The 16,053-nt window shown below is 36.0% G+C and overlaps 3 protein-coding genes across 3 annotated transcripts in view; 2 read left to right on the top strand and 1 right to left on the bottom strand.

The window, feature by feature from the left end:
* Positions 1 to 5,272, top strand: part of LOC107632400 (lysine-specific demethylase REF6) — a 9,683-nt gene extending 4,411 nt beyond the window's left edge. The window contains exons 6-8 of the mRNA XM_021120115.1: positions 1 to 648; positions 1,175 to 1,765; positions 2,532 to 5,272. Of these exons, the coding sequence (XP_020975774.1) occupies positions 1 to 648; positions 1,175 to 1,765; positions 2,532 to 4,891 (3,599 nt within the window). The 3' untranslated portion in view covers positions 4,892 to 5,272. The remainder of the gene's footprint in view (positions 649 to 1,174; positions 1,766 to 2,531) is intronic.
* On the top strand, positions 6,941 to 10,210 carry LOC107629349 (zinc finger CCCH domain-containing protein 43). The gene is made up of 7 exons (XM_021120116.1): positions 6,941 to 7,208; positions 7,239 to 7,594; positions 8,066 to 8,134; positions 8,321 to 8,440; positions 8,534 to 8,815; positions 9,053 to 9,322; positions 9,769 to 10,210. The coding sequence occupies exons 1-7, from the start codon at positions 6,941 to 6,943 to the stop codon at positions 9,973 to 9,975; spliced, it is 1,572 nt and encodes a 523-aa protein (XP_020975775.1). The 3' UTR covers positions 9,976 to 10,210.
* Positions 10,406 to 16,053, bottom strand: part of LOC107632398 (callose synthase 10) — a 31,378-nt gene continuing 25,730 nt past the window's right edge. Inside the window, exons 38-50 of the mRNA XM_021120117.1 lie at positions 15,741 to 15,853; positions 15,120 to 15,172; positions 14,851 to 15,027; positions 14,704 to 14,751; positions 13,759 to 13,917; positions 13,544 to 13,657; positions 13,340 to 13,428; positions 13,094 to 13,252; positions 12,687 to 12,789; positions 11,819 to 11,938; positions 11,566 to 11,616; positions 11,286 to 11,468; positions 10,406 to 10,919 (exon numbers count right to left, since the gene is read on the bottom strand). Of these exons, the coding sequence (XP_020975776.1) occupies positions 10,683 to 10,919; positions 11,286 to 11,468; positions 11,566 to 11,616; positions 11,819 to 11,938; positions 12,687 to 12,789; positions 13,094 to 13,252; positions 13,340 to 13,428; positions 13,544 to 13,657; positions 13,759 to 13,917; positions 14,704 to 14,751; positions 14,851 to 15,027; positions 15,120 to 15,172; positions 15,741 to 15,853 (1,606 nt within the window). The 3' untranslated portion in view covers positions 10,406 to 10,682. The remainder of the gene's footprint in view (positions 10,920 to 11,285; positions 11,469 to 11,565; positions 11,617 to 11,818; positions 11,939 to 12,686; positions 12,790 to 13,093; positions 13,253 to 13,339; positions 13,429 to 13,543; positions 13,658 to 13,758; positions 13,918 to 14,703; positions 14,752 to 14,850; positions 15,028 to 15,119; positions 15,173 to 15,740; positions 15,854 to 16,053) is intronic.

Consider the following 16,053-nt stretch of genomic DNA (forward strand, 5'->3'; position numbering starts at 1 on the left):
TTAAAGATAAGAAGAGGGGTGAAGGGGAAACTGTAATTAAAGAACTATTTGTCCAGGATGTGTCACAGAACAATGATCTGCTTCAAGAACTCAGCAAAGGATCTGAGATAATACTTCTACCTCGTAGCTCATTTGACATTTCTCTTTGCTCAAAATTACGTTCTGGATCCAAACAGCGAAAAGTGAACTCTCGATTTTCCCTTGGTGCATGCAACTCCGAGGAAATGAATTCCTCAAAAGGTTTTGTTTCTGATGATCTGGCGTTCAGCATGAACAGAGGAATCAAGCAAGAAGGTTCCCTTTCTATAAAAGACAAGATTACTTCATTGTGTGAAAGGAGCATGATTTCTTCATATGATGTAAATGGCAACATCTGCTCTTCAAGTTCCAAGCCACTTCAAGGTGACAATGAAAGAGAAAGTGGTGAAGGGGATGGATCGCCAGATAAGAGACTTTTTTCATGTGTCACATGCGGAATATTGTGCTTTCCTTGTGTAGCTATTGTACAGCCTAGAGAATCTGCTGCTAGATATCTCATGTCAGCTGATTGTAGTTTCTTTAACGATTGGGTCGTTGGTTCTGGAGTGTCTAGCAAAAAGTTTATTGTCCATGAAGAAGCGGCTTTTCCTGAATCAAGTATGTATGCAGGCAGGTTTTTATGGTTCTATTTCATGCCTTCCATATTGTGTTTCATATTGCACCAAAAGTAGTTTTTAAGTTTCTTTAATTCTTCAAATACAATAATGATGAAGCATCTTTGTTTTTGATATTTTTCAAGCCCTTGTCATGCTCTGATATGGAAGAGATCAGCTGGTATGACCAACCGATCCTGATAAATTCCTAGCACAACACAAATGTTGACCCTGTAGGATGAATTGGCTTTGCATTAGTATGGATTGGGCCTATCTTGCTTTGTTCCTACTGTCAATGGTGCCATGAACTTGTAACTGATTGCATCATAGCACATGTCATTATCGTAGGGTTGGGATAATAGGAGCATAGAAACATGCATTAGATCCCTATTTAAACCTTTCTGATATGCATATGAATTATGAAAGAACAACCTAGGTGTCTACAAATGCCTTTGATATCTCTAGCTTCATCTCTGTAAAGTTTGTCATATATAAATTAATGGTTAGGTGAAACAACTTATCCATTTTATTGTGACATGCAGGGTGGACAGAAAAGAAGACCCAAAATGGATTGTATCAGGATCCTGTTCAATCTGCCCAGTATCAGCTACTGACTGCTGAGCGTAATTATGCGGAGTCCCTTAATTCTGATAGAGGAAAAAGCAATACAGCTCTTGCATTGTTGGCTTCAACATATGGAAATTCTTCTGACTCTGAGGAAGAGCAGGGTGACTCAGATATTGTAGTTGATGGTCATGAATCACCTGTGATTAATGCCACATTAGGAGGATCACCATCTAATTTTCAAGATGCCTGTGCTATTCCCCCGACTGGACCTGATAGCAGAAATGATTTTAGTCATCAATCTTTTGACCACTCTTTAGAAAAACAGGATTCTGATACTGCTTCAGGGCTTGCATTAAAAAATATGAGGGCAATGTATACCAATGATACTGAAAAAGCATTGTTGGGCAAGGCTATGGTTCCCAATGATGATAAAAATGCCTCTGTGATCCCACAAGGTGATGAAGACTCATCTAGAATGCATGTCTTCTGTCTGGAGCATGCTGTAGAAGCAGAGCAGCAACTTCGCCCAATAGGTGGAGCCCACATAATGCTCCTATGTCATCCAGGTGTGGTGATTGATCAACTAATCAGTTTATGCTGCATTATATTTTATCTCATCCCATGTTCTTACATAATATTCCACCACTTGTTTTTCTTCCCACTTCTTTTTCCCTTTTCAAATGAGCACCTAGTAAATTTAGAGTAAACTGCCCAAGAAACATCTCAACTTTTGGTCATGAAACGTGAGACTTTTGGGATGGAAGTTATCAAAAGGTGAGAGAAGTTCCTTTTTCATGATGAAATAGTTATCCAAAGTCCATTCACTACTCAGTCAGTGAAACTTGTCACACTATATGGAAGTCATCATCAGAACCAACAAAGAAGTTAACTTCTAGTTAAAGGTTTTAGCATGTGTGTATGTGTGTGTGTGTGCACGTTTGTAAATGTGTGTGTGTGCGTGCGTATATATATATTGCTCTATTTTCTTTTTCTTCTAGAAGTCAGTTGAACAAAACTATTCAGCAATATATATTCCTGTTTTTGTTTCTCATGTTTTCAACTTTGTGAAAGCTCATTTAAGCTTTATTTTTTTGTTATAAAATCTATGATAAGCCACAACAATATTCTTTAAAACTTGGATATCAAACAGGTTTTTCTTGCTGATTTTGGAAAACATTTTCATAGTTTTGTGGATTGATTATAGCTAGTGTGTATTACCTTGTTGCTATAATTTCTAAATCTCTTATAGGATTACTAGTGTTCATATTGTATAAATAGTGTTACTAGATATCCTCTCATTTGTGGGTTTTTTTTAATAATATATTTCCACAGATTTCCCCAAGATAGAGGCTGAAGCTAAGCTTGTAGCAGAAGATCTTGGGATTGATTACCTGTGGAAGAAGATTGAGTACAGGCATTCCAGCAAGGAGGATGAGGAGAGGATCCAGGTAGCCCTGGATAGTGAGGAAGCTATTCCTGGGAATGGGGACTGGTGTGTGAAGCTGGGAATCAATCTTTTCTACAGTTCAACTCTTAGCCGTTCTCCTCTTTACAGTAAGCAGATGCCTTACAATTCTGTCATATATTATGCATTTGGCCAAAGCTCTCCAGGAAGTTCACCATTAGAACCAAAGGTCTATCAGAGAAGGGTTAACAAGCAGAAAAAGATAGTTGCTGGGAAATGGTGTGGTAAAGTTTGGATGTCCAGTCAGGTACATCCTCTTTTGGCCAAAAGAGATTCTGAAGATGTTGAAGATGAGAAAAGCTTACATGGGTGGGGATTACATGATGAGAAAATAGAGAGATCAGGAAGCATCCCTAAAAGCGAAACTAGTGCCAGAAAATCAGGTAAGAAGCGGAAAATGACTATTGAGAATGGAAGAGCCAGGAAAGGCAGTTTTGCTGAGAGAGATGTGGATTTGGATAATCCAACTGAAGACAAACCTAACCAACAGCTGAGGAGGACTCTTAGAAGTAAGCAAGCCAGGGATATTGAGAGTGAAGGTGCTGATTTGGAAGGGGATTATTCTCCCCCATATCATCATAGAAAACCTTTAAGTGACCAAACAAATTGCACAGGAAGTGATGCTGTTTCTGATGATTCACTTGATGATAAATTTATTGACAATGATGTGCTTTCGGATGATACAATGGTCTATGATTCTGATTGCCATCAGAGATTTGAACATAGCAGCATGCAAGTTGAAGACATAGAAGATGCAGTTTCTGAGGATTCATTGGATGACAGTTCTCTTCAGCTTCATAGGAAGAATTCTAAAAGCAAGCATGCCAGATACATTAGAAAAGGCAGATGCATTGCTGAGAAAGAGGAAATGATGTCTGATGACCAATTGGAGCCACACAAGAAGAAGAAGCAACAGAGGAATCCTAAAAGCAGGCAAGCAAAATACCTTGCAAGAGAAGATGCTATATCACATGGTCAATTGGAGGGACATTGTCGCAAGTATAGAAAGACTCCTAAAGGTAGACTGGCCAAATATGTAGCAGGGGAAGATGTATCATCTGATGAGCAATTGGAGAATTACAGTCGGAAGCAGCAAACAAGTCTTCCTAAAAGGCGGAAAAACAAAGGTGTATTGACTGATGACCAATTGGAGGACCATTTTCAGAAGCAGCAAAAGAGTGTTTCTAGGAGAAGGCAAAACAAAGGCATTGAAAGAGGGGTTAAAGACGAAATGTCTGATGACCAATTAGAGGATCACGTTCAGAAGCAGCAAACTAGTGTTTCTAGGAGGAGGCGAAACAAACAAATTGAAAGAGAAGATGTGATGTCTGATGATGAAATGGAGGATCACATTCAGAAGCAGCGGAGTAGTATTCCTAGAAATAGGCAAAACAGTAATTCTCATCTGGTCCATAAAACTCCTAAACGAAAGCAAGCGAAATGCGTTGATGATGATGATGGTGATGATGATGATGTAAATTCTGATGATGAAGTGGAAGATGATTCTCAGCAGAAGCAGCAGAGAACTCTTAGAAGTAAGCAATCAAAACCAATGACACTTAAGCAGATGAAGCAAGCTCGCTCTCTCCAAATGAAAAATCAGACATCCCGGCCTGTAAAACGAGGTGCTCAGACACTTAAGAAATTAAAGGCATCTCAGATGCGGAATAAGCAATCTGGTAAATCCAGAGAGTTTAGTTTGAAAATGGAAGAGGGGGAAGAAGGTGGACCTAGCACACGCCTTAGGAAGAGAGCCCCAAAAGTCGAGGAGTCTGATGGAATATCAAAAGAAAAGCAAACCAAAAAGAAAAGGGTGAAGAATGCTACATCTGCAAAGGCAGCTAGCAATGCTAAAGTGAAGGATGAGGAAAATGAATTCCAGTGTGACATTGATGGCTGCACCATGAGTTTTGGGTCAAAACAGGAGCTGATGCATCACAAGAGAAATATATGTCCTGTAAAAGGTTGCGGGAAGAAGTTTTTCTCGCACAAATATCTGGTGCAGCACCGACGAGTTCACGAGGATGACCGCCCATTGAAGTGCCCTTGGAAGGGCTGCAAGATGACTTTCAAGTGGGCATGGGCTCGTACAGAACATATTCGAGTCCACACTGGTGCGCGACCATATGTATGTGCCGAGCCAGGCTGTGGGCAAACATTCAGATTTGTGTCTGATTTCAGTCGCCATAAGCGTAAGACTGGGCACTCAACAAAGAAGAGTCGCTAATATCAATTGGAGTAGATGTTGTTGTTACTTTAACATGGTTTATGAATTTATGAATCCATTGCTCAATTGACCATTCTAGGACTAGGTTTTATTAACAGTTTAGGATATCCCTGCAATTGCCATTTAGAGTAACTATTAATTCTGTTTCTTTTTGGGTATTTTTAACCCATTTGTTTATTCTAATTGAAGCAATTGCTTAGATTTGGAAACATGATATTCATCCAATTCTATCACATGCAAATGTTGTTCCAACATTTATGTACAATCCTTATGAATTTGTTCCAGTGGCACTTCCCCTGGTTAAGGTGTATTTTGGTAGGGGTGTCATTTTGTAGATGATTGCTGAATTTAGAGTAGATTTATTATTATTTTTTATTTTCACTGTTGAGCTGAATTTGCTTAGAAATATTTCTTCTATTTTCATATGGTTTGTGACTGTATGTATGGCTATGTGTGTAAGCCATATATGAAGTCATTTGATTCACCCACATCTGCCTGTTGATACCTCTAATCGTAGGAAGTAGCTAAAGTCTCTTGTGAATATTTAGGTTTGGATTCTTTGGCAATTTTGAAAAAATTGCACTTTTTTTTTTGTCGTATATTTTTATATGAAACTCAATCCATTTTAAGAAACAAGTCACGTTCACTTTTTTGGATACATTGAATATCGAGATGTATATGTTTAAAATACTAGTCACTTGCATTTGACTATTGCACTTTGCACTCCTCTTTTTCTTGGGAAGAAAACCTCATCCTTTAACCATATGAAACCACTTATGCAAAACTACATTAAAGACCTTTGTCCCACAGAATAACAGTATGATTGACGCTATGATTTTATTATTTTTTTTGTATTCCAACTTGTAAACAAAAATGTCAATAAACAATAAATTTTCATGTCTTTATAACCAGAAAATGTTTTTTTCTTTTAGTTCATATATCATATTTCAACGGTTTTTATATGATCTTATTTTATTCTTGCATCTAATAGAATATTAAATGGACGAAAATATTTTAGCCATGACTTACCACCTATAAAAGAATATGAAAATAAAAAGCATTGATGAACCTCTTCTTATATAACACTTAAATTCTTATTTTATTTTCATTTCATTAAATTAAAGAATACAATTGTCCAAAAAAGCGACCGACAAATCAGAAGAGGAGATCTCTCAATACCACTTAAAGTGAAGGAAATTACTTGAAATAAGAAGAAAATATGCAATTCCACTAAGAATGACGGCAGGGAAAATAGGAAGTGCTAAACTATTATTTTATTCATTCTCTAACAAAATTTTTTTTGGAGAAAAAAAATTAATAATTAAATGTATAATTGAATGATATGCTGACACATAAGATTAAAGAACAAATATTTTAATAGGACCTTTACAAAAAGAATGGATACTTTAATAAACCTAATAAATTATTTTTTATATACTTAAAAAAACGTTTAATAAATATTATTTTATTTATCCCTAACAAATTTTTATTTGGTAGAAAAATATTAATATTTAAATACACAATTAAATGAGATATTGACACAAAATTAAAGAAAATTAATATTCAAATTAACAAATAATAACTCCTTTTTTTGTTGTCCAAATAACAACTCCTTTGGAATTGTAGATTTATAGTATGATTTAAGTCTATTTAATAAGGTTTTTAATTGTAGTAAGAAAAATTTATTACGCCATGGATAATTATCAGCTCATTTTGGTTCTAACTTCTAAGTGTCCAATGGTAGCCGTCTACGGTTAACAGCAACCTTTGATCGTATAACAATACGTACTTCCATTTAAAGGTACATACTTAAATACACCTCACAAAACACAATGCAAAAAGTACACTGCGGAAAGTAACACCCCTTTGCGTTTTTGAGTTCACACTTGTTCTGGTCTTCTTCTGATTTTTCCCAAAATAAAAAAAAATCCAACCTTTATTTTTATTTTACTTTTGGGAGGTTTTCTCTCACCGTCTTGTTCCTGTTTCAATAATCTTTCAAACAATCTCCATTTTTAGGGTTTTTGCTTGAAATGTTGAGGAACAAAAATGGAACCTTCTGAATCAGAATCAGTTGGTTCCTCCACCACAACCACCACCAAAGACCCACAATTGGGTTCTCAGAATGAACCTTCTTCTCCTTTTCCCAATCATCATCACGATCCTCAACAATCAGAGCCAGATCTCAGTGAAAATTTGGGGTTGCAGGATGAAACTCGCGATGAACTTGGTGCAGAGTTCCACAAGAAGTTGGATTTGAAGGATGAGGATGAAAGGGTAGCTGAAAATGAGAAGAAAGATTCGGACTTTGTAGCTGGTAGTGGAGAATATGGTGGTGAGGAGTGAGGAGGTGAAGGTGGTTGTGCCCCGGAAACAGGTGAAGCACAAGGGAGTGATGATAATGATGGTTGGGATGATGATGAGGGTTATGGCTGGAATGAGAATGTGAAAGAGAGTGAGGTTGATAAGGTAAGTGGAGATTTTGATGTTGATGTTGATGGTGATGGTAATGGTGATGATGAAGTTGAAGTTGAAGGTGATGAAGAAGTGGAGAAGAAGAAAGATAGAAGCAGCGGTAGAGTTCAGCAGCAATATCCACTGAGGCCTGATGCTGAAGATTGTGCTTTCTATCTTAAAACTGGAAATTGCAAATTTGGATTCAATTGCAAGTTTAATCACCCACTTGGTAGGAGGAAGAGCCAGGTATTAATTATTCTTCTGTTCCTATTATCAATCTAGCACAGTGGTCTGGATTGCATGTTTGAAAACTAGGGTTGAAATTCACTTATGAATATTTATCAATTGCCCAAGATTTTTTTTCCTTGTATTTTAGCCTTATATATTATATCAATGGAATGAGTAGATTGAGATAAAGGGCATTTATGGTTAGCTGAATAATGTAGTATGTTTGACTTGAAGCACTGGTACCCTTATCATGATTTATACCAAATATTAAAACTTTAGAAGTTTCAAAGAGATTGCTTGGTCATATGCTTTTTAGTGTCCATCTTGAAAATGTTACTTTTTACATGTAATATTGCTTAAAATTTTGGTTTTTGATTGGCTCATTATGCTCAAGGACGTGGTAAATTTGTAACATTGTATGACTAATAACATTAAAAACTGCATTTTGTGGTAATAATTTATGTGTTGATTTTTTTTCATTGACTAAAGGCTGTTAAAGAGAAGGTTGGGGGAGAAAGAGAAGAACCGGCTGAAAAATCGGGCCAGATAGAATGCAAGGTTACTTTCAAAACTATGGTGTTGCAGCTTGCAAACTTCAGATTTACGATTGCATTTCTATTGTGTTAACTTCTATTTTAATGACAATGAAACATAGTTTCTTTTTTATATAAAATAAAATCGCATATCATTAAAGCATATGATATTATTTATTATCTTTATAGCTTTATTTGCATGTTATGGCAGTATTATTTAAGGTCGGGAGGATGTAAGTTTGGAAAAGCTTGTAAATTTAACCACACAAGAGGAAAGCCTTCAGCTGCGCCACTTTTGGAGCTTAACTTTCTTGGCCTGCCTATACGATTGGTATAATTTAGTTTCGTCCACTTGTAGTGATATTTATTTTTTTGGGATTTATACTCTCCTTTGTTTCTTTATTCCTAAACACCTCAATGACAGGGAGAGAAACAATGTCCCTATTACATGCGCACAGGCTCCTGTAAGTTTGGAGCAAATTGCAAGTTTAATCATCCTGATCCTACTTCTGGTGGTAGAGTTGGGGATTCTGTTTCAGGATTTGGTAACGGTAATTATGTCCCTCTACAAGGCGCATCACAACCACCATCTGGTCCCTCGTGGTCATCTTCAAAAACATTAAATGATACTACTCCTTTTGTGCCAATGATGCTTTCGCCTAGTCAAGCGGTTTCTCCCCGAAGTCCTGAATGGAACGGATACCAGGTAAACTGCATATATTTGGGATCAAAGCTAACAACCTTCGGCAAGAGCCAATCTACTACATTATTACTATTACACGAGTTTGCCAAATTTCTGCTTTTTAATTTTAATGTTCTCTGTTTTAATATCATTTATGTTACAACATATTTAGTCCGGTTTCACATTTAATAAAGAAAAGGCAGTAATATTATATATAGTAGTATGTTTCCAAGAAATTTGACCAGATTATGGTTTGTAAAGGCACCTGTCTATCTATCCGAGAGGGGTATGCACCAACCGCCGGCATATGTCATGAACAACCCAACAATCGAAACACCTATGTACATGCACCAACCAAAGCAGACGCCAATTGAAGAGTTTCCAGAAAGGCCTGGTGAACCCGAATGCAGCTACTTCTTAAAAACTGGGGATTGCAAGTTCAAATCCAATTGTAAATTCCATCATCCAAAGAATCGGGTTGCAAGAATACCTCCGTGCAACCTCAGTGACAAGGGCCTGCCTCTCAGACCTGTAAGCTTACAATAAAACGTGCCCCTTAAATTTATTTTAAAAATTTTGATTTATCAGGACTTTTTATGAAATAAGAAAGGTTATATGAAAATAGTGAATGTTATACAAGAAAAATAGTTAAAATAATCTTTTACATGGTTGAAGAAAAATAAATAAATTTGGTAAAAGGCAAAGATCAAAAGAGTACAAACAGCAAAAGTGATTTTATAGGTCATAGTGGCAAGTATAGTGTGTTGATTTTGAACAAGGAACGTGTTGATTACAGCATACAAACATAACCACTATAATAACAAGCACTTCATGCTAATAAAATGCTAAAGGTAAAATATGCATGTGCACGTGAAATATTTGTTACTTCCGCTGGTAGACGAAAATATGCATGTAAAATATGCTGAATTACTAGTTTACCTTATCATCCATAATTATGCTAATTATGAAAATTTCAGGACCAGAATGTATGCTCCCATTACAGCCGCTACGGGATTTGCAAATTTGGACCAGCTTGTAAGTTTGACCACCCGGTAATAAACCCATCTCCCCCAAGTAGTCCTGGACTTGATCAGCAAACTTCTTATGCAGACACGCCTAATGAGATGACTACGATGGAGGGAAATGGAGATGCCAATGATGAGGCAATTCGGCAGCCTGTTTAGGACTTACTTTGTCAAAGATCTTTTTGCTTTGAATATATGCATATTTTGTAATTTTCCTTGAATATTTATTGAACTCACCGGTTATGCTTGCATCAGCCACAAGCTTTGCTGATGATAGCTATATATATATGTCGAATAGAATCCTTTGTTGACATTAACTAACAGTGTCAGTAAATTATCTTTGTTCTGACAATCTGGTGTGTTGTGAAATGTGGCCCCTTTTTTATATTATCTCGTTGTTGGCTTGTTCAACCAAGATTGTGCCTTACCAAGGTCTTTATCTTCCAACGCATTTTTCCTTCTTTTACAAACGCCTCATTTTTACTTTCTTAGAATTCCTACAAATCTTGTTAAGCACTTAAGCTAGACAATTTTTCAGTTTCTCGTCCCTAAGCAAGAAACTGGAAAGCATAAACATCAGCATGGCAAGTGGCAACAACGTAAAAAGAGTGGTTAAACTATGGGAGATTATATTTAATTTCGTACTTACAGACTAATCAATACAATATGCTAATATTGGTGGGAACTGAACTGCAGACTATGCAAAACTAAATAACTAATAATACAAAGAGAAACCCACCAAGAATGATCATACATTCTCACACTAAATGTGGAACCAAGTCCACACTGCACTGCAAAATAATATACATGTGAACTATAAAATCCTCCGCAGAGGTTCACAAGCAATAAAAGATGAGTAGAGAGAGTTAAGCCTCAACATTAGCTTTGTTTCCAGCAAGGATAAGTGAGATTTCGAGACCACGACTGAAGGCTTGATTGAAGAGAAGGCGAGACTGGAAAGTCGAAATGAATGGGAACCATGATAGAAGCGCAATTGGCACAAAGATGATCATTCCCATTCCAGCATCATACATTCTTGCAAACTCGCGCACAGAATCCCACAATCCTAGACTCCAAACTATCCTCCTCCAAGTAATTGCCAACTGCAAAGAGCAGAATGGAAAATCTTATAAATGTTGCAGCAGAGAGAATAAGCTTTAAAACACAAATATCAACAGGCACTAACAATTGTAAATATACTCCTTCCATCAATAATTATCAGTGAAAAAAAATGGTACATTAAAAACTAAATGGATGGAGAAAACAATAGGCCAACTGATCCCTTGTGCATGCATTAAGTGCAAAGGTAAAATGTATAGTAGTTATTGTTATGTATAATTGGAGATTAAATCATTATGTTTTTGTCCCCACCCTCCTCGATTTAGATGCTGTGTATAATTCGAGATAAAGAATCAGTTACTATCCACGTTGGCATGTGAATATTCATACATAAATAAATCCGAACTTACAGATAGCATTGCCCATCCAGTCGGGATAAATGCTAGGATGCTTGCGAAAAGGTCAGGTATTGTCAGATTTGTAAAGGCAACAACAAGACACACGGCTGCAACAAGGCCAATAGCTGCAACTCCCTGAGAAAAACGCATTACCAGCTGAAAATCTGCAGATTTCTTCGGGCTGTAGGTAAAGATCTGCAAAGCAATGAGGTATCAGAATCCTAGGAAGAGGGGTAGGCCAGAAAGGTTCAAGGGAAAATATAACCAATACAACTAAAAAATTAGTTCAAACCTTAAATATCAAGACAACTACGACCAAGACAACCCATGAGAATCCATATACCTACAAAATAGCAAATTATCAGAACCAAGAAATAAGAGACTTGTATTTGCTTCAGATTCAAAAGATACAGGCTAAAATACTCTATGTAAATTTTATAGGAACACTAAAGTGATTTTCTATTTGATAATTGCCGGGACTAACGATGGTATAGGCTATATGGCTACATGAAAAGTTAAATTCAGAGTAAGGAAAAGGATCTTACTGCAAGTGATGTATCTTTTCCAGTAAGATGTAGCTTATATACAACTCCATATTGAAACACGAAGAACCTCAAACTCAAAATTGTCTCCAAGATCCGACCTCTCATTGTTTGGATATGCATCTACAGCAAGAGCAACTCATTAAAAACCAACAGAAAAGGCATCAGCTCAATGACTACTATTTCATGCAATGTCCACAGTCTTACTCAAATCCTGAGAGCCTACGATTCTGTAACATTTATAATTCAATTGTCTGATTACAATTAGTAAAACTGAATAAACTTCACAAGGTCCTCACATGGCACCCTCCATCAATACTTGCTCTATGCAGCAGAATCGAATGACATGGCTCAGAAGAAACTTCAGAAGATTTAAATCATTCAACCTAACTTTTTAATGCCATGGGCTTTCACGTGCTTGTTCCACTTACATGCTACCTAATCAAATAATATGCCCATCTATTCAGAAGCTTAGTTGGAACAGATGGGAAAATCTTTATGGAGGTAACTTGGATCATATTTGAAATATAGGGACTTCCTTTTGTGTTTGACCCCATGTTTCGTTAGAGAAAACCTCCCTAACATGTGTAACATGGGGTTGAGAGATTCTGTGTAATAAGGCGGATACTAATCTTCCCCCATTACCACAGACCTATCCTTAATAAGGTTGATTGAACGTGGCCATGTCTTTTCTTTCTTTTGTTTTTTATTTTTTGTTTTTATTTTTATTTTTTATTTTTTGAAGAGAAATTCCATTATAAATTAATAGAGCAAGACAGAATCAACCCTATTTCAAACCATAAATCATAAAAACAGTCAAGTGACTATTATTTTGGGATAAAAGAACAATCAAGTAACTATTAATACCAACCTGCTCTTCATCCCACCAAGACTCCCAACTGTTATCTCCCTTCACTCCTACTCCTCCTCTGTAAAGAAGCCAACTTGTCCAATCATCAAAATCTTCCACAGTCCTACATAAGCTACTAAGTTAGAAAGGTACAGAATAGCTCATATAATTCATGTAACGATATCATCATATTTAAAAATTAGCAATCTTGAAACCAAACATCATCCAAATTAGAAGCAAGAAAAGAGTAAATAGCCATTTTAGTCCTCCAAAGATACAAGTGTAGTCAGTTTAGCCCTTCAAAAATAAATATGAAAAACTGGTTGTCCAATATTAACTTCTGTATGTTTAAAGGACAAGAAATGACATGTAATATCAAGTATACAAATCGAAACTGAAAGCAGTAAATTTAACAGCAGGAAACTTACTTTTGCCACTCAAAGCCAGATGGGTTGAAAATATAAGGAGCAAAAAGCCAGGATATGACAAGGAACCAACTGCTTAGAGTTATCAAAATATATGTAACAGCACCTCCCTGTGCATACGCATATGCGATGTAAACTATAAGTAGTAGTGCTATTTCCAGCCTGTTGCATCACAGGGAAAATAAATAAATAAAACATTGCAATGAATTTCCAACAACAACGACAACAATAATAATAAAGAGTACTCACGCTTTGACGAAGTGGCTCCTAGAATATAGTCTGTAATTTTCAGCAAACTTTATGTGACGGACAACAAACCCTCTGCCAGTTGCCCGATACTACAATAAAAGGTCAAATTCAATCACGTCTGAGTTACACTGAATAACTATATATGTTCTGACTTCACATAGAGAGGGAAGAAAAACAAACAAATAAAAAAATACAGCAACTTACTTTCGCACCCCCATGGAGAATTGTACGCCCAAAATAATGAGTTCTAGTTCCTAATGAGAATGTAAAGAACACAGAACATAGCTGAAGTTGCATTGTGATGAAACTAAAAATAGCCTGCAATCATTTCCATGGCATATAACATTTTGGTTAAACACCAACAAATTATTTTAGGTTGATATGCTGTAAAAGAAAGATAAACAATTGTAGGGCCAAACCTTCAGCAATCCTAATTCAAGTATAAACCCCATTATCATTGGCACTGCAGTGAAAACACCAATCTGTACCAAAAATTGTGCATTGAGAGCTGCATCAAGTGCTGTGTTACCCAAAATCCTTGCTTCCCTCGAGATGTGTTCATCAAGACCGGAGAATGCCTACAAATGGTTGTAACATCAGAGAAGAAGACCAAGCTCATAATAGTTCAAAAGAGTGATAACTGTGAGGAATGAGAGTGATAATTTCCTATGAATGCTTATTTTCGATACAACTAGTTACTATCTATGCCAAGTTTCAATTTATTCAATGTTTCTTTCCAACAGAGAGTAAGAGAAATAGTTTTCTTCATAGGAAGATAAGTGCATTAATGAGAAAGAAAAAGAGTACAATGACAGAGCATTATGTATTCAAGGACTTTAACCTTAAATATAGCTGCCATATACAAGGCAGTTCGAATGATCATTGTTGCTACTCAAAAGTTTTTTGTTTTTAAGCTGTGGTGGATGAGTGGCCAAACTAAAATAGACAGGATAAACTAGGCGGCGTATTATACATTTTATTATGCTTTTTGAATGGTGGGAAGCAGTTCTATTGTTAGAGATATAACTATTCATATACCTCTTACTATTGGTTTAAGCTTTTGGGAGTATTTTCATGACATCTATTGACAATTTAACATCCCTTCAGAATTGAAAATCCAGTTCATGACATTGAGATCATCATGGTACTTAGGTAAAAACAAATGAAACCACCACCAGGTCAAGTAGGTGGAGTCCATTATATGCATGAAATGATGCTATAATGTCTTTCTTAAACGTCGTTTATTTATTGAGAAGAAGAACAAAAGTACCAGAACAAAAAAACTAATTACAAATAACTAGGAATGGTTTCATACAAAATTTTAGTAATAAGAAAGAAAAATTTAAGTAATCCCCTTAGTTTACCAGGTATGCTCTTCCATACAAAAATATATATACAGTGAGAACGGTCATCTGCAACAAAAAATTGGGAAAACATCAGTAAGAAAACTTTGACAAACAAACATCAAAGGATTTTTGAGGGGGAAAGTTATATAGGCTTAAGGACTATACCATAGTGCAAACATAAAAACCAACAGTTGTGTAAAAGAAGGAAAGCATTCTGAAAAAATCAAAAAGTTGTCCAAGTCTGTAAACATCCCTGCTAAGCACTTGCTCTCCATTACCACCAGCCACTTTCCCTTCAAAGAGGGCAATCTGGTTCAACCCAACATCCCTTCCTTTTCCAACCTACAGAAAAAGCAATAATCAGCAAATTAGAAAGACATTTTTTTTTGTGCAGTTGAAAGCATATTGCATCGTAGTATAATAGTATATCCAACCTGAATGTATTCATGATGTGTTATATTTCCCAACCGCAGGGTCGAGTTGAAACCTGCAGCATTATTGTGTAGGTTATTTGATTTATGATAGAGAACAAATGTATTTATGCAAGGTTTAACTAATCTATAACCCCCTATTGTATGACACCCTATTATTATTTTTGTGTAAAAAAAGTCAAGTTCTTATAGAAAGATAAAGATACAAAATCGCATGTGTGAGAGGAAGGGGAAGAGAGCCAAAAATTAAATTAAAAATAAAAATTCAAGCACTTAACGATCCCATTAATTTTTCCAGGGTATCCATGGATAATGGTGAAAATTCGAAACACACACCCAAACAGACATCAATCATCATAGGTTAAAGCCAAAGCCATAAAATGATTATCTTATCATTGTTGTTATTATCACTTCTGATTATTGCTACCACTAGGTATGTTTGGGAAATAATAGTTACAGAAATATATACAGGGAAAGAATAGACACAACGATAGATGGCTAAAGAATTTTTCTTGTTTTACTCGTTAATATCACAACACCTGATATCAGAAAGACATGACCCATATAAACCCAGAAAATCTAGGGCTGGGCACAAAAAGAACAAGAATTATGGATGGTTATTACCTGAGTATATGTCTTCGCTAATATTAATAACACGGGATGCTTTACTAATGCCTCCTCGAGTTATGTGAAATATCCTATCAAATACATCAGGATGTCCATAATGCATGCGAACTCTGCATATTTTTCATTTAACCAACAAAATTGAGAAAGTCTGTAAGATATAGGCCATGCTAAAATGATATGAAAGGTCTAAATTAGCATTGATTGACAAACATAAAATTGAAAAAATGCCACCAAGGGTTTGTCTATGAGTTCAAATAGGAGAGTTCTTTGTATTTGATAAAAGACTAATTTCATTAAGATGAGGAAAAGG

This window comes from Arachis ipaensis, chromosome B03 (genome assembly GCF_000816755.2).
Source record: "Arachis ipaensis cultivar K30076 chromosome B03, Araip1.1, whole genome shotgun sequence".
NCBI lineage: Eukaryota > Viridiplantae > Streptophyta > Magnoliopsida > Fabales > Fabaceae > Arachis > Arachis ipaensis.